The sequence below is a fragment of the Urocitellus parryii genome, chromosome 11 (genome assembly GCF_045843805.1).
Source record: "Urocitellus parryii isolate mUroPar1 chromosome 11, mUroPar1.hap1, whole genome shotgun sequence".
Taxonomy (NCBI): domain Eukaryota; kingdom Metazoa; phylum Chordata; class Mammalia; order Rodentia; family Sciuridae; genus Urocitellus; species Urocitellus parryii.
In genome coordinates, this window is record NC_135541.1 from 7525384 (window position 1) to 7550016 (window position 24633).

The 24633-nt window shown below is 45.6% G+C and overlaps 1 protein-coding gene across 1 annotated transcript; it reads right to left on the bottom strand.

Moving 5' to 3' along the window:
- Window positions 1-509: 509 nt before the first annotated feature.
- On the bottom strand, window positions 510-17761 carry LOC144249153 (PRAME family member 12-like). Its single transcript, XM_077791361.1, has 6 exons — window positions 17597-17761; window positions 17223-17353; window positions 16507-17088; window positions 15214-15676; window positions 1742-1851; window positions 510-639 (listed from the first exon to the last, which is right to left on the bottom strand). The coding sequence occupies exons 1-6, from the start codon at window positions 17759-17761 to the stop codon at window positions 510-512; spliced, it is 1581 nt and encodes a 526-aa protein (XP_077647487.1).
- Window positions 17762-24633: the final 6872 nt, after the last annotated feature.

The following is a 24633-nucleotide window of genomic DNA, read 5'->3' on the forward strand; positions in this document are numbered from 1 at the left end:
TGTAAATCCTTCTCCTTGAGCGGACAACCTCTCAGCGAGAGTGTTTTCAAGGGGGTCCGACTCCTGGAGAGAAAGCAAAGAGTTACTTCTGGAGAATGAAGGCTCAAAAAATAGACAAAGACCCGCCGACTTCAACCTGTGCATTAGACCCCAGTGAACCCCTTGTTCTGGGTGGCTGCTCCTCTGCTCTCCTATTTTTCTCCTTGCCCTTTTCCCTTGAATCCAGCCAGGGACCCTTCCTGTGGAGGGGGCAGGGCAGCCTCCTCCCTGGCACCACCTGGTCCACCCTTCACCCTGCCCTGCCTCCCCCAGATGTCTCTTCCTTACCTGGGGTAAACGTTCTGGGAAATCAACAAGTCTAGCCCATTCAGTAGGGTTTTTAAGGCCTTCACATCTCTTGTCTTCAGCAGGTACTCCACAGGCAGACAGGCCAAGGGGCAGGACAGCACCATCTTCTTTAGCATCTCCAGATCAAAATCTATGAAGGAGGCTCCCATTATAGCCTCCTTTTACAACTGCAGGATGAGCACCCTGGGTAGGTACTCCAGATTGGGGATGGGCAAGGCCTCCTTATGCTGTACTTTCTGTATCACCAGGTCCTGGAGTGTGGGTACCATCCTGATGCTCATCCTGTTGAATCTGCAGGGAAGAGAGGCTCCCTTTCAGGCCAAGCCTGAAAAACCCCTCCTCAACCAGCTGAAGTTCAAATCCTGGTAAGCCACAGCTCTGTGGTGGTGGGGATCAAATTCCCAGTATCCAGATCCACCTCTGGTCCTCCCAACTCCAATCCCACTGGTTATCAAGGAGTCTGAAGGCTCACCAGTCCCCCTATGGACAGGTGACTCATCCTCACTTTTGAGATCCTGGGGAGTGAACCAAGGGCTGAATGCATGCCAGGCAAGTGCCTTACCACTGATCCACATCCCAAACCTAAACCTCACTTAGGACCCCCCTTAAAGAGAATAGAAATTTCACAGGGTCAATGCCCAGCCTGGTGGCACAAGCCTGTAATTCTAACAACTTGGGACACTGAGGCAGTAGGACTACAAGTTCAAGTTCAGCCTCAGCAAATTAACAAGACCCAAGGCCCTCGTGAGAGACCCAATCAGAATAAAAAAAATTAAAAGGGCTGGAATGTGGCTAAGAGGTAAAGCACCCCGAGTTCAATCCCCATTACCAAAAAATGATTTTTTAAAAAATGAGAACCTCAAGTTCGAGGGCAGACTGGGAAACTGAGGAAGACCTTGTCTGAGGCTCAAGATGTGGTTCAGTGGTAGGGAGCTTGCTGAGCATGTGAGGCCCTGGGTTCAATTCCCAGTACCACACATGCACACACAAAACTATATACATATGTGGACATGTACAGATGTAAATCTAGATATAGCTATAGCTTAGGAGCTGTGCTGAGGGTGGTAGCTCAGTGATATAGGAGGTTACTGAGCCCACATATAGCCTTGGGTGAGATCCCCATTGGACTCCAAAAATGAAAATCAGAACTTTTGGTTGCTGAACTTAGAGGAAGTTTACTTGGGGTTCCTGGGTTCAGAGGTTCATTCCATGGACAGCCAGCTCCATTGCTCAAGAGGCAGAAGAACATGACCAAACAGAGCCTCAGAAAAGCTGATCAGTACAGGGCAGCCTGGAGGTGGTGGGCACAGTGCCAAGAAACTTTAACAGGGGTTCACGGGATGCTTTCACTATATCCCTTGTGGCTTTGAAACTTACATGTTTCTCCCCCCACCCCCGCATCTTCTTTCCTCTAACCTTCTCTTTCATGATCTCCCTGATGTCCTTCCTGATCTCCTTCCTAATCCCATTTTCTTGAATCACCTCTCTAAAAGCCCCCTGTTCCTGAGGATAGGCAGAAGCAGAGGCTTTGGGACACTAGTCCCTGTATTTCTTCTTTGCTAGCAAAACAATAAACCTTTTACCTTTTTCTCAACATCTTGTCATTGCTATTGGATTGGCATGGAGGATGGGGATCAAGCCTTTGGTCGGATGTATAACCAATGTGATCCTGCAATCTGTACATGTGGAAAAATGAGAATTCATACCCTATTTGAATCAAATGTATAATATGTCAAGGTCATTGTATTGTCTTGAGCAACTAATAAAAAAATATAAACCCAAATACACACCCAAATACACACAGGGACCTATTTCCTCCAGCCACACCTCACCTGCCTAGAGTTTATCACCCAGTATGTAGTCCTATCAAATCCTTTAAATAATTGAATGTGCTGATTATGGATCTTATAACCCAATTTTCTCATCCCTTGCATTAACACTTGAACCTTTGGGAGAATACATCCTATCCAAACCGTGACACAAGAAATCAGTAATAAAACATTGATATGAACTGTATACATCACATACATGCACACATATCCTTTTGTTTCACGGTGATGGGGTTTGAACCCAGGTCCTCGTACTAGGCAAGTCCTCTAAAAAACACTGAGCAACACCCTCACCCTGTTTTAAGCTCTAAATATAAAATAACTTGTAAAATCCCAATACCACAAATTCCATGCAGTGTCATTTAAAGGAATATAGACTACATATGAAAATTGTCAAGACAATTCAAAATCAAATAGATAGCTCTCATTTAAAAATTTTGCACTGGGCCAGGTGCAGTGGCACTCGCCTGTAACCCCAGCAGCTCGGGAGACTAAGACAGGAGGATCTTGAAAGCCAGCCTCAGCAATGGTGAGGCACTAAGCAACTCAGTGAGACCCTGTCTCTAAATAAAATACAAAAATAGGGCTGGGGATGTGGCTCAAATGGTTGAGTGCCCCTGATTTCAATCTTCGGTGCCAAAAAAAAAAAAAATATTAGGTGCAGTGGTGCATGCTGCTAACCTCAGCAATTTAGGAGGCTGAGGCAGGAGCATCAAAAGTTTAACACCAGCCTTAGCAACTTAGGGAGATTCTAGGCAACTTGTTGGGGCCCTGTGTCAAAAAAAATGTAAAAGGTGCTGGAGATGTGGTTCATTTGTTAAGCAGCCCTGAGTTCAATCCCCAGTGCACAAAAAGTCAAGTTGCAGGTCAGCCACAGCAACTTAGCAAGACATTGACCAACTTAGGTAGACCCTGATTCAAAATAAAAAACAGGTCTGTGGAGATGAGGCTCAGTGGTAAAGCATCCTTGGGTTCAATCCCTAAGATTCGGCAGCAGCAGTGGAGGCAACCTGGACTGCAGTCACCAGGGCAGACTGGCTGTGGTAGACAGGGTGGCGCATCCTTAGGGGGGGCTGTCCCTTAACCTCTCTGCACGTCTGGATGGAACCGTCTGGCTCTCCAAGTGTCAACAGATCCAGGCAGTGACTCTTGGTCCAGGATTCTCTGGAATCATCTCTGGCTGCTCTGAAGCTCTTATTCCTCCTCTCCAAACCCCTCCTTTCTAATCGGAAGCTCATATCTGACTAGATTATTGAATCTCATCCAATTAATCCTGGTTGGGTTTTCAGCTTATTGATTGGTTTTAGCAGATCTCCAGGCAGGAAGGGGAAGGGATTCTGGGTGGGGTGGAGATCCTCTCTTGTATTTCTTTCACAGAGCTTCATTCACAGGGTCACTCTCAGTTCTGAGCATGAGACACCAAAGGACTTCATCTGATATTGGACGCAGAGAAAGACCTTAAAGCTCATTGTTCAGGGGTCCGTGGCCACACTGATATTGTGAACATGTTCTAGAGTTAAAACCTCTTAGGTTTGATGGCTCACTTCTTTAATCCCATCTATGCCAGCAGCCCCAGAGGCTGAAGGAGGGCAATCCCTAAAGCAAGGAGCTCCAGGCTAGCCTGGTCAGCAGGGTAAGAACCCATCTCAAAAACAAAAACAAAAATGCTTTATGAAGCTGGGCATGGCTGCACACACCTCTAATCCCATTAGCTCTGGAGGCTGAGGCAGGAGGATTGCAAGTTCAAGGCTGGCCTCAGCAATTTAGCGAGGCCCTGAGCAACTCAACAAGACCCTGTCTCAAAATAAAATACAAAAAGTGGATCAGTAGAAAAGAAATTGGAAAGGAGTTGCTAGAGACACCACAGAGACTCCTAAAAGCTCTCGCTACCCTGGAGGACAGGGAGGGAGAAGCAGTCTTTTGTTCCCTTACAAGGTAAAGGGTGTTTCAGGGGGATCAGCTCAGCAAACTGGCTTGAGAATATTGTCACCAAATATGAGCTGGGACCTGAGACCAGAGAGAAGCTTCAACTTCCAGCCCTGGGAAGCCACTTTTCCATGTCTGAAGCCACTGAGGGTGGTAGCTGTGGGTACCTCTCAGGATGTTGGGGAGCAAGAAAAGGAGGTCAAAGTGTGGGTCCCTCTCATCATGGCAGCCACCACCTGGAGCCTTTCAGTGTCAGGGTTCTTCCTACAGGGGCATTTCCCAGGCAATGCTGAGCCCCACACAGTGTCAGGGTCCTTTATCCTATAAAAGCAAAGTCTAAGGAACAATGACATTTTAAAGAGTGTTCGATAATAGCGAGGCATGGTAGTACAGGTCTGTAGTCTGAGAAACTGGGGAAGCTGAGGCAGGAGGATTGCAAGTTTGAGCCTGCCTCAGCACTTGAATTTAGTAAGACCATCTGCAGCATATCAAGTTCGTGTTTAAAAATGAAAAGGACTGGGGAAGCCAGGCACAGTGGCGCACGCCTATGATCTCAGTGGATCAGGAGGCTGAGACAGGAGGATCTTGAGTTCAAAGCCAGCCTCAGCAATAGTGAGGCACTCTTAGCAATAAGTGGGACCATATCTCTAAATAATATACCAAAATAGTGCTGGGGATGTGGCTCAGTGGTCGAGTGCCCCTGAGTTTAATCCCCAGTACCAAAAAATAAATTTTAAAAATCCATAACAGGGATAGGGAAGAAGCTCAGTGGAACAGTGCTTGCCCAGCATGTGTAAAACCTTGGGTTCAATCCCTGGTACCAAAAAAAAAAATAATAATATGTATATGTATATATATATATATACAAAGAAAAACCTGCTAGCAAAATTATTATCTTTTTTTTTTAATGTATCCTGGGGATTGAACCCAGGGGTGCTTTACCAATGAGCCATGTTCCCAGTTCTTTTTATTTTTTATTTTGAGACAGGGTGTCAGAACGTTGCTTAGGGTCTTGCTAAATTGCTGGGGCTGGCCTTGAACCTATGATCCTCCTGCCTCAGTCTTCTAAGAAGCTGGGATTATAGGTGTGTGATATCATGTCTGGCTTTGTCTCATAAGATTTGACCAACATCATGAGTATTTTGAGCTGTGGGTATAGCTCAGTGGTAGAGCACGTGCTAAGCATGTGTGCTGTCCTGGTTTTGATCTCCCGTACCTCCCCCAAAGCCATATAACTTTATGATCTATTTTGTGATAGAATTCTGTGGATTGTGAGGGCTACTCTTAAAAACTGATGACCACTCTTGTGTTGCCCAGACTAGGAGAGCAGCAGCCCTCTGGTCCTCCACACTATTTTGGAACACAGTTTCCTGGGAACATTTAGTCTCCTACCCCATTTATGTACAGATTACCTATTGCAGGGGAATAACTGAAGAACATGGATAAAGAAATCATTCTGTGTGTGTGTGTGTGTGTGTGTGTGTGTGTGTGTGTGTGTGTGTTTTATTAGAGTTTAATCTAGGGGTGCTCTACCACTAAGCTACATTCATAGCCTTTTTTATTTTTTATTTTTGCTGCAGTCTGGCTAGACACAAAATCACGAGCCACTCAAGCAGGAACAAACTTTATTATTTGAAAATGCCGCCAATGCCCCCAACGCCCGGGAACAATCCTAACCTCCTGGCACCCCTGAGGAAGTTCCTCCCCGGGAATTCCCTCCTACTGTACTTCCCCAACCAATGGGAACTCTCCAGGAGTCCCATAGCAGGCCAAGGTGAACAGCAGGAGTCCAATAGCCATATGAATGCAAATCTTAACATAATCATATCATCTCAATGGCTAGCTGGTGTCACCTTTCAACCAAAAATGCCATGCATCATATTACTTGGCTGTGGCTCTTAGCATATTTTGAGACAGTCTAACTTGTCCAGGCTGGCCTCAAACCTGCCATCCTCCTGCCTCAGCCTCCCAAGTCACTAGGATTATAGGTATGTGCCACTGTGCCCAACCAACAAACTACTCTTTTTACCATATCTTCCTCACTCAGAAATATTTAAGGTTTATTTTAACTAGATCAACTTGTTTCATGAAGCCCTATCAGATGGAATAAAACTAAGTCCAGTATTTAAGGTATGTTTCACTTGATTCTAGATGTAAAGATAATTTAAAATTAAAAAGAATTTCTGAAAAATCATCTGTCTAGAATCATTAAAAATGGTGCACCTGTGTACGGACACATTTAAATAATTCAATTATTCTTAAGTTTAATTTGTTTCGAGATAGGGGCCTCACAATGTTGCTCAGGCTGGCAGTGTTCTTGGAATCCTTCTGCTGAGCCTCGGGGGAGCAAATTATAGGACTGGGCTACCATGCCTGACTTCAGTTTAATGTTATACCCCTTCCTCCCTTTCTCCCTCCCTCCCTCCCTCCTCCTCTCCCTTCTTCCCTCCCTCTCTCCCTGCCTCCCTCCCTCCTCCTCTCCCTTCTTCCCTCCCTCTCTCCCTCCCTCCCTCTCTTCCTTCTTCCCTCCCTTTCTCCCTCCCTCCCTCCCTCCTCCTCTCCCTTCTTCCCTCCCTCTCTCCCTCCCTCCCTCCCTCCTCCTCTCCCTTCTTCCCTCCCTTTCTCCCTCCCTCCCTCCCTCCTCCTCTCCCTTCTTCCCTCCCTCTCTCCCTCCCTCCCTCCCTCCTCCTCTCCCTTCTTCCCTCCCTCTCTCCCTGCCTCCCTCTCTTCCTTCCTTCCTCCCTCCCTTCCTTCCTTTCATTCTTTTTTGTTGTTTGTTGTTTGTTTTTATTTTTCATACTGGGGAATGAATCCACAGGTGCTGTACCACTGAGATACATCCCCAGCCCTTTTCTAGTTTGTTTTTTGTTTTCTTTTGAACAGAGTTTTCCTAAATTGCTGACTTTGAATTTGCAATTCTCCTGCCTTGGTCTCCCAGTTTGCTGGGATTAGAGATGTGCACCACTGCATCAGTCTCTATTTGAAAATATGGGAAGGACACAAAGTAGCCACATTAAATTATATAGGAGCGTAACAGGGGCTCACTTGATGCTTTGACTATATAGCCCTTGGGGCTTTGAAACCTACATGTTTTTTTTTTCCCTTAATTTCTCCCTGACCTTCTTCTTCCTGATCTCTCCTCCTTAATCTCCTTTTCTCTGAATCACCTATATCCCCTACCCCTTTCCTGTGAATAGGTAAAATCACAGCCATAAACTTTCTTTTTCATTTTTCTCAAGACCTTATCTTTGTTATTAGATTGGTGTCCAGGGAGAGGACTGCGACTGGGGGATATCAAGTTTGAGGACAGTCTGGGAAATTTAGGGAGACCCTGTCCCACAACAACAGTTTTGTTTTTCAAGCCTGGGCATAGAGAGCTCAATGGTGGAGCACTCCTGGATTGGATCCCCAGCACTGTAAACTAAATAAACAGAAAAAAAAATAAAACAAAACTAGAAAACCTTCATTGCTTTAAGAAAAGCAGAAGTGTGAAAACCCTTACACCTTTAATTCCATTTAACTACAGGAAAAAGAGGTGTCTAGGGTATGGGAGTATGAGACTTCATCTTTTAATCCCTAAAAAAGTGTCTTGAAGTAGTCTGGGGTTAACCAATCAGTGATTTTTCTCTTGCTCCACCTCTTGCCCCTCCTTACAGGGACAATAAGTTTGAAACTGTCAATCTACTTCAAGCTCTGCTCTTGCTGCCTTTGGGGGTTTTTGTGGTACTGTTTTTTTTTGTGGAACCTAGGAGTGCTCTACCTCTGAGCTATATCCCCAATCCTTTTTAATTTTATTTGAGAAAAGCTGTCACTAAGTTGCCCAGGCTGGCTTTGAGTGTGTGATCCTCCTGCCTCAGCCTCCAAAAGTGGTTGGGACTACAGGGAGGTGTGCGCCATCAGGCTCAGTTTTCTGTTTCATTTTGCAGTGAGCAACTCCTCTACAATGTAGCTACATCCCCACCCAATATGGGTATTTTCTTTTAATCTAATGAACACTCTTTTCTTGTTTCAGGAAAGAACATTCCTAAAGCCATAATGTTCAATATTAAAATCGAATGCATTTACAAGATAAAAAACTTTCTTCGAGTAAAAAGCAATCCATGAACTGGGGAACTCCACATTGAAAGACATTCCCTGGCCAGGTGCGATGGCACACACTCGTAATCCCAGCAACAGGGGAAGTTGAGCAGGAGGATCACAGCCTGGACAATTTAGCAAGGCCCTAAGCAACTTAGTGAGAGCCTGTCTCAAAATAAAGCAAAAAGGGCTGGGAAGGTAGCAGAGTGGTCAAGCCCCTGGGTTCAATCCATAATATCAAAAAAGAAAAAAAATATATCCCAAATAAATACAACTTTATAATTTTTTTTAAAAAAAATGACATGATTTAACCAACTAATAAATCAATGGTGGAGGCCTGCTTATCTGATCAAAACCTCGAGTTTGTTCTTCAAGGTGATTTAATTTGGGGTGATGCCAGGCATGGTGGCACATGCCTGTTTTCATAGAGACAGGAGAGGCTGAGGCAAGAGGATCACAAGTTCATGGGTAGCCTCAGTAACTTAACGAGGCCCTCAGCAACTTAGCAAGACCCTGTCTTAAAATAAAAAATAAAAGCTGAGCATGGTGGCACACACCTGTAATCCCAGCGGCTCAGGGAGCTGAGGCAGGAGGATCATGGGTTCAACGCCATCTTTAGCAACAGCAAGGAGGCTGTTGCGCTAAGGAACTCAGAGAGACCCTGTCTCTAAATAAAATACAAAATAGGGCTGGGGATGTGGCTCAGTTGTTGAATGCCCCTGAGTTCAATTCCTAGTACAAAAAAAAAAAAAAGAAATAAAATATAAAATAAAATTGAGGGTAGTAATGCTTGCTTTGTTGACAGGAAAACATTACTTTTCATCAATTAGGGTACAAGTTTCTTTCTGTTGAATGGAATAAAATAAAAGAAAGCAAAAAATACTATGAGCCCAATTTATTCACCTCAGATCACACTGCTGGAAGAGCATCCAAAGTATTATTAAAATGCTCAAGGACCTGGGCGGAACTCAGGAACTATGGGTCCTTATCACAATTTATGTCCTGAATGAACTACAGAAAATATCTGGGTGCTCTGGTCGGCCTCTGGGGCTGGCATCCACTTTACTGCCAGTTCTGGGAATCTCTGGTGCACCCCAGTCCTCGGACAATCCATGTGAAACCTTCCCAGTGGCAGCCCACATTGTCCACCAGAGGCATAGCCACAGTGTCCTGCCAGGTGGCACAGAGCTCCTGCTACCTTCCTTGGAAGCATTTATTTTCTCTGCAGAGCCGCAGCCTCTGCTGCTTCTGCTGTTTCCCCCCGGATCTGCCTTTTTAAAATTGATTTCATAGCATTTCAGCCAGTTGTGCATATTTAACCTGAGTTATAAAGAAATATCTGTCAATTGTACCTTGAGGTACAGACTCTCGTAATCCCAGCAGACTCTCTAAATAAGCTAATATTATGAACAATTTTTGAAAATATTGAGGGAATGTCTAGTTCATTTATTTTATTATTTTTTAATTCTATTTTGTTATACACAATGGCAGAATGCAGTCATTCCCTATTACACATATAGAGCGCAATTTTTCAAGACACTGATTGTACACAGAGTATTTTCTCTCCATTCGTGTCTTATACATGTACTTGGGCTAATGGTGTCTGACTCATTCCACCATCATTCCTACCCCCTGGCCCCCTCCCCCGCCCTCCCCTTCCCGCCTTCTTTTGAAGACCAATGTCTTTCCACAGTGGACTCCTCTTCACACACAGGGTGCCATGTCCCCGGCTGCTGGGATCACGGTGGCTTCCCCTGTGCAGCTCATCTAGATCTCCCTCGCAGGTTTCGCCCTCGTTAGGGGAAATGGAAGACTTCAGTTGAGAACATTCTGGAAGCAGGGCAAGCAGGAGGCATGCTCAGGTACATTGAATATCAAACGTTTTAGCAAAAAGAAAGAAAGAAAGGAAAAAACCCTCCCAACCAGGGGTACTGGCTCTAAGTCCTAAAGCAGTGAGAAAGGTCTATGATAATTGCTCCCGACAGTCTCCAGCCTTCTCTCACATATTCACTTCTGTTTGAGCCTTTAAAAAACAACTTCATAAAATACAGTACAAGAACAAATTGGTTTCTTCTTGGTTTGGTTCTGATTGGTTGTTTGCTCTACCAAGGACTGAACCCCAGGGTGTTCTAACACCGAGTCACAAGATCTCACTGAGTTGCCCAAATTGGCCTGTTTTTTTTTTTTTTTTTTTTTTTTTTGCAACGGGGCGGGACTACTGATGATTAAACTCAGGGGCACTCAGCCACTGAGCCCCATAACCAGCCCTATTTTGTATTTTATTTAGAGACAGGATCTCACTGAGTTGCTTAGTGTCTCACTTTTATTGAGGCTGGCTTTGAACTCTGGATTCTCCTGCCCTAGCCTCTGTAGCTGGGATTATAGGCATTCACCACCAAGACCCACACAAACCATTGTTTATTTATTTATTTATTTTTGGTACTGGAGTTTGAACCCAGGGCCTTTACCACTGAGCTACAACCCTAGCCCTTTTTATTTTTTATTTTGAGACAGGTTCTCACTAAGTGCTGAGAGCCTTGATAAATTACTGAGGTAATGATGATCATTTTTGTGATCCTCCTGCCTCAGCCTCCCAAACTGTTGGAATTATAGACATAAGACACAGCACCTGGTAAAAACTGTTTTTAACATATATTATATAATAGTAACTACTTTTTAAAACTCCATGATAACTAGATTCATTTATTTACTTATGGTACTGGCATTTGAAACCAAGCTTTTTTAGTTTGGCTCTGCCTCCCCAGCCCCCACCCTTTTTTTCTTCTTTTATTTTAATTGGCTTTTTCAAAATAAATGACAGTAGAATGCATTACCACTCTTATTACACATATACAGCACGATTTTTCATATCTCTGGTTGTATATAAATTATGTTCATGCCAATTCATGTCTTCATACATGTACTTTGGATAACGATGTCCATCACATTCCACCATCCTTGCTAATCCCCTGCCCCCTCCCTTCCCCTCCCACCCCTCTGCCCTATGTAGAGTTCATCTATTCCTCCCAAGCTCCCCCTCCCTACCCCACTATGAGTGTCTCACCTTATATCACAGAAAACACTAGAATGCCATTTGTTTTTTGGGGGATTTTCAAACTTCACTTAGTATTATCTTCTCCAATGCCGTCCATTTACCTGCAAATACCATGATTTTATTCTCTTTTATTGCTGAGTAAAATTTCATTGTGTATATAGGGCACTTTTTTTAACTCATTCCGCTCCAATGCTGAGGCCTGGAGCCCTGTGCGGGGTCACAGCGCTGGTGATTTCTGTGGAAAGCAGCTGTTTAGGAGTCCTCAAATGTTATGCTCGAATTCAGGACTCCCAAAGACCACCAGAGACCCAAGATCGATGTAAACAGCAAAGAGGTGTTTATTGCGAGCTAGCTTGGTCCTCCGCTCACACACAGCAACTGGTGAAGCTGAGAGGCCCTGAGCCCAGGGTTTGCAACAGTTTTATGCATTCTTTGGAGAAGGCAGGGACTTCACATACATCATAGCATCTCTAAGCCAATCATCACACACGGAGGAAAAATCAAATAACAATTCTAAAACATGATTAGCACATTCACTGGAGGGAACAAGTTGGGTAAAGGTGATTGGTCAGTACAAAAGGGGTATTCATTTGAACTGATTGGTTTAAGCCCAAAGGGGTGTACCTGCTGAACTAAATGGTTTCCCAACATGTTATCAACCACCATAAACTACTGGGAGGGTCAACTGGCATCCCAGGTATTTCCCTGTCTCATGCTGATTGGTGGCTGCTAGGGGGTTGGTATGCTTCCCCATCTAGCCTGACTGAGTCAGGGACACCTGGCTCAGCAGATCTCTCCTGTTATTTGTAGATAAACAACTTAGCAGGGTGGGAATGTGCCTAGGAGTGCTCTGTGGGTTTTTCCAAGGGCAGAGGTGATGTCCCTTCCTTGGACAGGCTTTGCTCTGAGGTAGAGGCTGGTTTTTCACTAACACTCTCTGAGATGCAGTATTCCAACTAGGTGAGATCTGGATCAGGGACCAACACAGAATGCTGCCTCCCTCTGGCCTGCCATCTTCATTCTCCCCACCCTTTTTAAATGCTGGTGATGGAACCCAGTGATGCTTTACCACTTAACTTCCTCCCAGTCCTTTCATTTACTTTGAGACAAGTTCTGGCCAAATTACTAGGGCCATGATAAATTGGTGAGGTCAGCCTTGAATTTGCAGTTCTCTTTCTGATACCCAGGCCCAGGGACAGATGCTTCAACTCTGATTCTAAGTACAGCGAGTTAGTAATTGAGAGCATCTGGTGGGAAGGGTTGCCTAAGGAGACACCAGGCAGTTAATTCTGAGGAGCAACGTCAAGGTAGGAGAAGACAAACTGGCCCAAGCCCAAGGTCACCCTGACCCCTGATGATGGTCAACACCCAGGATTCTGCCTGTTGCAGAATCTGCTCATTCACATCACCCATTTCAGGGTAAGCCTTACACCAGGTAGGTCCACCATCTGCCAGGCCTCCATCCCTGCTCCTCACCCTCGACTTTGAATCACCACATGATGCTTAGAGCAGCCTTCCCCAGGGGGGCATTGGAGGTGGCTCTCTGCTCCCTGCTGGAGAGCACAGAGCTTCCCTGTTACAAGGTGCAGGTGTGGGGGCTTCCCTCCTTCAGCACCCTCCCCTCTACCCTGCTTCTCCCCACATTCGCTGGACAGGCCTCCCAGGGAAGGAAACTCACACCCACCTCACTAGCTCCTGTCCCCACCACCTGGCTTCCCAGCAGAGTTCTGCATACCACAGACCCCTGTTTAGCCCTCTGCTTCTGTGTGGGTGGTGATGAGTGCATCCTTCAGGACTAAACAGGGGACCAGACCCTGAGGTCCCTCGGTCACTCTCCAGTATCTCCTTCCCTGACATCACCAGTGGCCGGGGTATAGCAAGTGCAATTTGTTTGTTCATTTATGGTGCTGGGGATGGAACCCAGGGGTACACTACCACTGAGTCACATTCTCAGCCCTTTTTTATGAGGCAAGTCTCCCTATATTGTTGCAGCTGGCCTTGAATTTATGATCCTCTTGCCTCAGCCTCCTGAGTTGCTGGGCTTTTAGTTCTGTGCCATTGTGTTGAGCAGCTCAGGCAACTGACCCTACCTCAAAATAAAATTATTAAAAGGACTGAGGTTGTATTTCAGTGCTAGAAAGCCTCAGGGTTCCAACCCAAGAACTGAAAAAAGAAACTTTTAGAGAGAAATTATAAAAGCTGGGTTACAATATCGTAGAGGATTTGAATCTTAGAGATGGAAGGGAAACCTCTTAATTATCTCAGTTCTGGGTTTAGGGAGACCTGGGATGTCTTTTCTTCTTCAGGTAAGAGGGAAATTTCCTACATAATCAGAGCATAACCTAAGTAATAGACTTTTTCTTTTTTTTTTTTTGGGGGGGGGTGTACTGGGATTTCACTCAGGGGTACTGGACCACTGAGCCACATCCCCAGCCTTATTTTGTATTTTATTTAGAGACAGGGTCTCACTGAGTTGCTTAGTGCCTCACTTTTTGCTGAGACTGGCTTTGAACCTACAATCCCTCTGCCTCCGGGCTGCTGGGATTACAGGCATGTGCCACTGCTCCAGGCATAATGGATTTCTTCTGCAGAGAACACAAGTTTATCCAAGGAGGTCTTATTGCTCTCATTTGCCACCCACTCTCAAAGGGGAAGAAAAACTATTTTAGAATCCTGTGCAGTAGGAGACCATAAAACAAATCATTTGCAAATTGAGTGAGAGGCATTTCTAGGACATTGTATGGTTGAGAGGTCTTGGCGTGATGCCTGAGAGGGGTGATGTGGGGTTTCAGGGCACACGTGTAGATTCCCAGTCTGGGTTTATTGCTGATTTTTCAGAAGGCAACAGTGTTGGCTCTGCTTATCACCTGGGTACCAGAGACAGCAGAGTGAAGGTGTCTGCTGCGAACCATTTGGAGTCTGCAGACCCATTAGATGACAGGTGCTGGGGTTTGGAATTGCAGGAAATCTTGCATTTATAATTTTATCTATTGCACCTAACTCTTGTGTACATGTCCAACCTCCCTTTAGGTTTCTTGACTGATGGGTTGTTAAATTGTACAAGGATTTATAAGTTGTATTCTATGAAGTTCTCTATAGTAGTAGGGCACCCTTGGGTACAATCCCCAACACACACACAGACACACACACACACACACACACACACACACACACACACAAAGACTCAGACTATTTTTCCAAGAACCTCAGCCCTTGTGGATAAAGCTGTGGTCCACTATGACCTGAATAACTCAGATGGAAGTCTCCTACTATCCTCAGATGAACTCCTTTGGAGAGCAGGTTAGTGTTCTCAGTTCCATGGGGAACCACAGGCACATTACCCCATCGAACAGCCACATGCATTGGAAGGAATGACACCCAGAGAGAAGTAAAGAATGGAGGGTATACTCAGAATGGCCCTGCACTATTGTGAGGCCATGAGGTCCTCAGCTCCATTGTCACTGATCAGCACTGATCAGCCACTGAGTTAGCTTCCTGACCTTTTTAAAGCTGAAACCCCTGGAGGACAGCAGAGGCTCTGCCACAAGTTCCCCAAGGGGCTCATTTGCAAGTCGCTCATTTGCAGCCATCCATGCAGGGGTCATGCCCTGTGTATCTCTCAGCACAAATGTATTTCCAGAAATTCAGATTCCTGTTTCTGACTCCTAAGACACATGTCCCCATGGGTTCCAAGTCTCCCGACGGGAATCAAGCCTCTGTGACCCAGGCCTCCTGCATCAGCTTTTCTGTACCCACTCATGTTAAGAAGTGCCCTGGCATCCTGTTTCTAGTTCCCCTTGGAGAGACACTCATGTCTTATCTTTATTTTCAAGTGCACAGGAGAACATTTCTCATATATGCATCCCACTAGGCAGGCAGCCAACAGTGACACGGACTGGAGGGCAGGTTATAGATAAACCAGTTGCCACATCTATGGCAGGGTTTAGTATAGAAAAGGACGTTCTTTGGCTCTCTCACATCCCTCAGTATCTCCATCAGCTCATCGATGAGTTGGAAAAGTCTCCCCGGGTGGATGGCACCCTGGGCATCATAGCTCTCCAGAGGGGCAGGGTACTTCTCTAGGCTCAACCGGGTCAGCCTGGAAGTGTGAAGCAGCAGGTTGCTCAGGACCGACATGGAGATGTCATTCCCATTGAAGCTCAAGACCCTGAGCTGGGAGCAGCAGCTCAGGACAGGCAGGATGGCCTGGAGCTGGGAGTTGGTGATCCCACAGTCCTGCAAGTTTAGGGTCTCAAGGGTGGCTGCAGCATTCTCTAGCAGAATTACGAGGGGCTCAGGACTGAAACTCGTCAATTTGCTGCCCCACAGCGTCAGGTGTATTAGCTGGTCGAGGTTTGGAGACCCCGACAGATCATTCCAGTCTGGATCTGAGAGCAGGCAGTCGGTTATTGAGAGGGTCTCCAGGGGGGTCTTCAGGAGCCTAAGCAAAGATCAAGCAGTTAGTTCTGAGGAGTGATGTCAAGGTGGGAGAAGACAAATTGGCCCAAGGTTACCCTGACCTTCTGATGATGGTCTCCATCCAGGACTCTGCCTGTTGCAGAATCTGCTCCTTCCCATCACCCTGTTTCATGCTGAGCCTTTCACCCCCACTTGTGTGACCAGGTGGGTCCATCACCTCTAAGGTGCCCCTCCTGGCTGCCAAGCAGAAAGCCACAGCTGTAGCAGAGGGGGTCAGGGTGAGACATGCACAAATAACAAACCCAGGTAAGATGGAGCCGCACAAACTGGGGTTGCTCTCCTGCGGGGCTCACACCTGTACCCTCCACCCCTGCTCCTCACCCTCCAGTCCAGAATCACCACCCAGGGCTCAGAGCAGCCTTCCCCATGGGGGGCATTGGCAGCAGCTCCTCTGCTCCCCGCTGGAGAGCACAGAGCTTCTCTGTTGAAAGGTGCAGGTGTGGGGGCTTCCCTCCTCCAGCGCCCTCCCCTCCACCCTGCTTCTCCCCACCTTTGCTGGACAGGCCTCCCAGGGAAGGAACCTCACACCCACTCACTAGCTCCTCTCCCCCCACGGGCTCCCCAGCAGAGTTCTGCTCCCCAGACCACGGACCCCTGTTTAGGATCTGCTTCTGTGTGGGGGGTTAGGTGAGACCTGGCTTCAGGACAGAGGGAAACAAACACTTCATTGACTTTCTAACATCTCCATCAATGTTAAGTCACCATGGCTGGCACACAGCAGGTGCCAGCTGAAGTTTCATGTGACAAAGAGTTTGCTCTGATGTCCTAGGACAGATCCCTCTGCTTCCTCACCTGAGCACCTGGCACAGACGGCCTTCTAGGAGGAAGACACCATCCAGGTACAGCCTCCGGAGGCTGTCCATCTTGGCAAACTGTGAGGTTATGTCATCCATCAACTGATCTCTCTCCTCCTGGGAAGCACAGGCAGACACATAGACTTGGGAGAAGAAGAGCTGCCTCAGGTTGCTCATCTGGCCCCAATAGGTAGCAAAAGTAGCCAAGGTGGACAGGCTCCAGAGACACTGCACGTCCAACTGCTGGATGAAGTCCAGATCCAACCTCTCCAAGATCTTCTCAATGGTACGGACAGGCAAAGGGCACATCTGCAGCTTCTTGCAGCACAATTGTATCAGACCCTTCCTCTCATCCACCCAGCGAAAGAGGAAGGAGTAGAATGCATTCAGGGATCTTCGCTGGAAGCACAGGTTTACTAACACCTTCAAGGGCAGAGTAGGCCCTGTGTCTGGAGAGGCCTTCACTGTTTGCCTCTCCTTCATGACTCCTGGTGAGCAGGCATCAACCTCGGCTCCAGACCACATCCTCCAGAAGTTCCCATGAACATTCCGCAAATCCAGCACCTGCAGTTTCCACCTCCTGCGGGGACCACAGCAGAGTCTCAGCCCTGAGGCCCCTTCCTTCCCCTCTCAGCTGCTGCTCCCTGCTCCACCTCTTCCTTCTGTCTTGCTTTTCTCCACCCACTTCCCTGCAATCCAGCCTGGTGCCCCCACCTGTACCAGCTGAGGGAGGGGCAAGCACAACCTCCTTCAGGGGTCAGCACAGCTGCCACAAGCACCTCCACATCTGGAAGCCCCTCCCAGGTGGGGCTCAGCATGGCCAAGGCCTCTCCACCCCCCCCTTGCTGGCAGCACAGGAAGCCTGCTGGGCACACTTCAGCACCTACTCTCCCTGCCCACAGCCATCACTTCCCTGGAAGCCCAGGCGCTGCCTTCCAGGGTCCCCCTCACCTGGGGCGATCCTGCTGGGCAGCCAGCATATCCAGCCCATCCAGTGCCGCTCGGATTATCCCCAGCTGTGGCTTCTTCATCAGGGCCCCCAGGGGCAGGCAGGTGAAGGGCCAGGCCTGCACCATTTTCCTCAGGACCTCAGTGTGTCCCCCGCTGAAGGCCTCCATGAAGAGTGGTGGGAAGAGCTGTATGGGCAGGTCCTCCAGAGCTAGGGTGGCCCTGGACTTGTCCTTCAGGAGGCTGCGCCCTGCCAGCTCCTGCAGTGTGGGTGGGGTCCGCTGCTCATTCTTTGGAGTCTGCATGGAGGGATCCTGGGGGATGCCCCACCCAAACACATCATTCACAGCCAAGCTCCATAGCTCTACCTTAAACCCACCCCATGGAAACCACTCAGCCAAGTGGATGCTTTGGCAATAGGTTGATCCAATTTCACTCTTTGGGTGGCAAACCAGGCCTGGTGGTTAAGGCCTATAACCTCATGGCTTGGGAGACTGAGGCAGGAGGATCACAAATTCCAGGCCAGCCTAGAACTTAGTGAGACCATGTAGCAAAATGAAAAATAAAATAGGGTTGGGGATGTAGCTCAGTAGTAGAGTGCCCCTGAGTTCAATCCCTAGCTTCAGTAAATAAATAACTAAAGTGGGTGTCATTGGTTTTCATTTTTAAAATGAGCAATTTTTAATTAATTTACTTGCTTACTTATACTCTTCTTTCGTTTTTTTGGTGATACTAGGGATTGAAGCAAGGGGTAGCTTACCACTGAGCTACACCCTTACCCCTTTTGGGTTTTTTTTGTATTTATTAACTTTGTGGCACAGGATTCAACTCAGGGTGCTTTACCTCTGAGCTATATCCCCAGCCCTGTTTGTTTTTGATACCAAAGATTGAACTCTGGGTACTTAACCACTGAACCACATCCTCAGCTCTTATCATTTTTTATATTGAGGCTGCTTAGGGCCTTGCTAATTTGCTGTGGCTGGCTTTGAACACTATTCCTCCTGCTTCCTCAACCTCCTAAATTGCTGGGATTATAGGCATGTGCTACCAAGCACAGCAAAAAGTATAATTTTAAGGATGCACAATATAAATATTTTTATTGTCAGAAAATAGAATTCCAGGGCTGGGGATATGGCTGAAGCAGTGGTGCACTCGCCTGGAATGGGTGAGGCATTGGGTTGGATCCTCAACACAACATAAAAATAAAAAACAAAGATATTGTGTCTACCTAAACCTAAAAAAACAAATATTATATACAAATAAATAAATCAATCTTCCTTAAATAAAAGAAAATAGAATTTCAATCAATTAGATTGTAACAGGATTGCAATCTACTTAAGTAGTTTTAAAGTGGGTGGGGCTGGAGCTCAGTGGAAGAGCAGTTGCCTAGGACGTGTGAAGCACTGGGTTTGATCCTCAGCAGCACATAAAAATTAATAAATGGTGGGCTGGGCATTAGGTCAGTTGGTATATGCTTGCCTCATATGCATAAGGCCCTGGTTTCAATCACCAGCACTTCCAAATAAATAGATAGATAAAAGAATGCAGTCCATGTAAACTTATGTATTTATTTATTTTTTTTAAATTCGAGACATGCGTGCACAAGCCTATAATCCCAGGGGCTCCGGAGATTGAGATAGGAGGATCATGCATGCAAAGCCAGCCTCAGCAAGAGCGGTGCTAAGCAATTTAGTGAGATCCTGTCTCTAAATAAAATATGAAATAGGGCTGGGGTGTGGCTCAGTGGTTGAGTGTCCCTGAGTTCAATCCCTGGAACCAAAAAAAAAAAAAAAAAAAAGAAAGAAATAATGAAAATTGAAAGAGACATAAACTAAAATGGAAATCTTAATATTCAGGATAAACGAAAAACTACATTGAGAGGCAAACCCTAAGTCCTAACTTGGTTCTTGAGAAAAAACAGAAAATTGTTCCTGAATCCGCACAGGTGAGGAGGTGACTCCGTGGTGCTCAGGGCGGTGTGGGACTTACGGGATCTTTCCAGGTGTGCAGGGTGCTCAGAGTCTCAGCATGTCGTGATGGTTCTCCCTGGGCTCCAGGACTCTTGTGTTTCTCCTCTGACTCCGCAGAAGCATTTATGGACCCCCCAGACCACGCCTCCACCTCCACCTTTTGACTAGTATCCAATCAGAAAGCAGTATCTAATCACATTCCCCAATCTCCACCCACGTAATCCTGATCGGATTTTCTTTCTCCAGATTAATTGATTGAATCCCATGTTTTTGCAGGAGGGCAGAATCAGGGAGAGTGAGGGCCAGGGTTGCCGCCTTCCATGCACTCCACACGATGGTCTGAATTTTGCCCATATGTGACTCTCCTGATCCTGCCTGGAAGACAGAAAAGCACTGAATCCCTACAGTAAGAAAAAACAAAACCCTCAAATATCATTGTGATATCTTTGCCATATCCAAAATATTTTTTAAAAATATTTCCTAAAGATTCCATAGTAAAAACAGCTTTTTGAAGATACTAGCGTTATGCACGAAGAAAACAGATGGAAACCAGGTGTCCAACAGTCACATAGGTGTGACATTACCTTGTAGTAGATCAGGGCCACTCAGGAGGAAGAATGGACACCAAGGGTGAAATCAGTCTTCTAGACTTGGGGCAAGACTTGTCCTGTTTGTCTGTTTGAACTGGGGATTGAACCCGTTGGTGCTCTACCACTGAGCCACATCCTAGTGCTTCTCTCTCTCTCTCTTTTTTTTCAATTTTAAGACAGGGTCTCACAAAATTGCTTAGGTCTTCACTAAGTTTCTGAGGCTGGCCTCAAACTTCCCATCCTCTTGCCTCAGTCTCCAGAGTCACTGGGATCACAGGCATGGGCCACCATGCCCCACCAGATGGAAAAATTGAAATGCAGAGAGGGTGGAAACTGTGGGCAACTTGGAATGTTGGACAGAAAGACACAGGTTTGGATACCAGGTGTCCCTGACTTCAGGACAGCCACCACCTGAGAGCATTCCCTTAGAATCAGGGACCCCCCAGGACACATCTCCCAGGTAAAATTGGCCCCAGGCAGTTTCCAGGGCCCTTTGGGCTGTGAGAAGTACACAGAGGAAAATATAAGGAGTCTGAAAAACATAATTCATGAATTGAGGACAGAGAGACAGAAAGAGAGGGAGTGCTTGGATGATGAGCCATGTGAGCGGAGGACTTACAGGGAAGATGTAGAAGGAATGGTTTGATTGGCAGCAGTTACAGAACTGCATTTCTGCTTCGTTGTTCTGTCTTTGTGTTAGTCAGCTTTTTCACACTGTCACTAAAACACCCAACCCCAACAACTACAGAGGAGGGAAAGTTTATCTGGGGACTCATGGTTTCAGAGGTCTCAATCCACAGACTGCAGTGCATTGCTTGTGGCCTCACCTCCAAGGTGAGGCTGAACATCATGGTGGAAGAGTGTGGCAGAGGGAAGTGGCTCACTTCATTAGAAAGGAGAGAGAGAGAGAGAGAGAGAGAGAGAGAGAGAGAGAGAGAGAGAGAGAGAGAGAGATGGCCCCTTGCCAGATACAAAATATACACCCATATTCACACCCCAATGATCAGCTTCCTCCAGCCACACTCTACCCACCCCCACTTATCCATAATCCCATCAGGGATTGATTCACTGAGTAGGTGAAGGCTCTAAACCAATCATTTCTCCTGGAAAACAGTGTCATATGTGAGCTATTGGGAGACACAGAATCTAAACCATTATTGCTCTTTAGGCTCCACAACAATTGAAATCTAGTCTCTGACTGAATTCTAAATTTCTCTGCCATTTGTCTGTGTGTAGCCAGCTGAAAGGGTGACTTCACACCACAGCCCTGCCTTCTCTTACCACCCTTGACTTGGTGCAGGAGGCAGGTAGATGTTACTGTCAACCTGAGTCACAACAGACAGTGGCTCTCCAAAGAACAAGGGTAGTCAGACATAATAGGGCAGGAATGCAGGACTCCCAAAGAAAGATGAGTCAGAGCCCCATCCAGGAGGCAAAGGGAGACAGGGTGTCAGAGGCAGCTTTGAGTCAATTACCACTGGCTCCACAGACTCAGTACCAAGGGTGGCCTCAGTTCAAGGACAACAGGCAGTGACTGGCCAGGTCCTAGAAAACATGGGGGTACAGGTTGTGGTAGGTTTTATGCACAGCTGAGGTTGTGGCTGACTGGTTTGTGATAGTTCCTGCCATCAGGCAGAGCTGCCCAGGGACCCTCCCTTCACAGCACCCTGCTTCCCCTTCATCATGATTTGACACAGTTCCTGCCTGTTGATTTGAGCACCATTTTTCCCCCCTTGGGATGAAGATTTTTTTCTCTGGATGCATCACACAATGGTTAGGGTTTGATTCTCTCTTGGTGTCAGGATGGACTTTTCCTGGTTGGTCCAGTCTCCCATTGGAGGGAATTAATAGATGAGTAGGAATCAATGTTGAAACTCATTGAGCCACATTTGAACAAGGTGGGTTTGGAGGGAGTGGCTCTCCACCAGGAAGTCACTGTTAAATTCAATTTTGCCTGTTCATTAGGCCTTGGGTATCTCATCTCCAAGCTCCAGCCTTTATTATTCTATGAACAGTTAGACTTTTGCAGAAATTTTATGAGTACAGGTGTTCATTTTTTAAAAATATTTAGGCCTAGAATTTATTTATTTTTATTTTTTATATTTTGGCATTGGGGATTGGACTCAGGAAAGCTTTACCACTGAGCTACATCCTCAGCTTTTTTTTCATTTTTTTAATTCATTACTTAGTTAATTAAATTATTCATTTATTCTGTTTGGGTGCCAAGGTTTGAACCCAGGGGAACTACACCATTGAGCTACATTCCCAGCCCATTTTTTTAAAAAAAATTTTGTTTTGAGACAGGTTCTCACTAAATTACTGAGAAAGGCCTTGAATTTGAGATCCTTCTGCCTTAGCCTGCTAAGTAGATGGTGTTATGGGGAGTCCCTCCAGAAAGCACTCTAAGTCTGAATTTGAAATCAAAAGAGAGCTTTACTTACCTGACTAGGGACTGTCACCCACCACAGAGACTCAAGCTCTGTGAGAGGACAGTAGCCTCCTGGTCCATCCAAAGACAATATAAGCACAAAATCCACAACTCAGTGACTTACTTATCGTAAGCTACCAATCATAGATATTAAAACTTAATAAGTGGGGCCTCTGGGCTCTAGGCAGGACCAGAATTTTCCAGTCAGCAAGCCAGCACATTAGCTTTCAGTTCAGTTGAGCAGGCTCCTGGGTTCAAGCAGAGCTAGACCATCACATCGTGAATTTTTTTGGGGGGAGCGGGTCAGCAGGGCGAGAATGTACTTCAAAGTCATGTGACCACAATAGCATTCAAGCCCTGGATGTAGCTCTCCATGACCACCACTGCATCCTGAGTAGGGTACAATCTGTGGGGTACAAAGTACAGAAAGGCAATTATTTTAAAGTAAAAAAAAAAAAACAGCAGTCATTTCAGTTTCTCAGAAACAGCTCTTGTAACAGTTGTTCATAGGAGGCAGCAAAATGGAGTCTCAGGCCTGCCTATGACAGTTCTTACCTTATAATTGTCTTGTCTTACTTGTCAAAACTTTATATCCATCATCCATATTTTTTTAATAATCTAGAACCTATAATTGACACAAGTATTGATTATATTTATCAGTTCATACCATAGCAGATGGGATTACAAGTATTAACCACCACACCTTTTTTAAATTATAATTTGTAAAGTTAGACAATTTGCCTAGCATGCATGAGGACCTGGGTTTGATCCCTACCAACAATCAATAAAGAATTGAATAAATAAATACATAGATAGATAGATGAGAGACCTGTGTTCAAGTAAACTTGTAGAGGTTTTTTTCTTCTTAATCAATTAATCTGATTTTTAGTTATATTCAGGGAAAAAATCCAAATGATAGCTCTTGATGATAAAAAATTAGATTTTTAACATGGTTAAAAATCTGTTGGGAATTTACTATAACCAGCTATTAACAAGGTGATTTGATTGGCATACATTTTAATATAGAGTCCAGAATTATGTCTGAGAACATATGAAATATTTTATGAATTTTTGCCATTTTAAAGCAAATATTAATAAAATATCCAAATAAATATAACTTGAAAATGTTATCTCATATTTGACAGGACTTCCTATCACTTCAAATTAGGCTAATTGCCTTAATGTCTCTCTTCTAGAAATCCCTTGAGCAACTATGGAATTCTCTAGAACTTCCCAATGTTAGCTCAAGGTCAAGTGACAATGTAGACTTTGATCATAGAGAAGTTACTAAATAATCTCCAAAGGTTTAAAGCACTTCATGAAACTTGGGGTCCTAGATCATTATAAAAGATAAGTTGTTTAACCAGAATCATCAAAGATATTTAAAGTGAATAAGGAAAGTTATGTCCTATGAAATAATACTTCAACTTTTAACAGAGATGATTCAGTTTTCCTTTTCCCATGTAATCAGAGAACTTGATAAAAATAACTTGAAGCCAAAAAACTTACTCTCCCCTCCTCCAGTACTGAGCATTGAACCAGGGGCACTCTACCACTAAGCTACCTGCCCAGTTCTCTTTGTTTTATTTTCAAACAGGCTTGCCAAATGGCCAAGTCTGGCCTGAATCTTGCCATCCTCCTGCCTCAGGCTCCTGAGAATCTGGAATTACAGGCATGGCCTACCTCACTTGGCTTAAAATGTACTTCTTAAAGAGCAGCTGTTTGAGAGATGTTCAACATTCCACGTGGAAGCCATTACTGTCTTTGGAACCATTTGCCCACCAGTTTCAAAATGTGCTTGAAAAGGAACCATAATAGACTCCTCTGCAGTGCAGAAGAAAGGCTCTCCTGGAGTTTCTTGGAATTTGCAGGTCCCATTCTGTGTTTTATTAATCTCTTGAGAGCCAATGATAAAAATCCTATGATCTTGTTTGGAGAGTGTGTGTGTAATGTTGTGGAAAAGACCCCTGAGGAGGAAAGTTGAACTGTGTTCTGGTTGGAATGGCACCTCCCTGGGTTATGGAAACCCAGCTAAAACCAGTCATTGTCAGACGACCTCAGCAGCCAGAAAGGGCTTCTGAAACCGCATTTTGTCAATGGTTATCTAGGATTGAGGAAATGCTAATTATCAGAATACACACACACACACAGAGAGAGAGAGAGAGAGAGAGAGAGAGACAGAGAGAGAC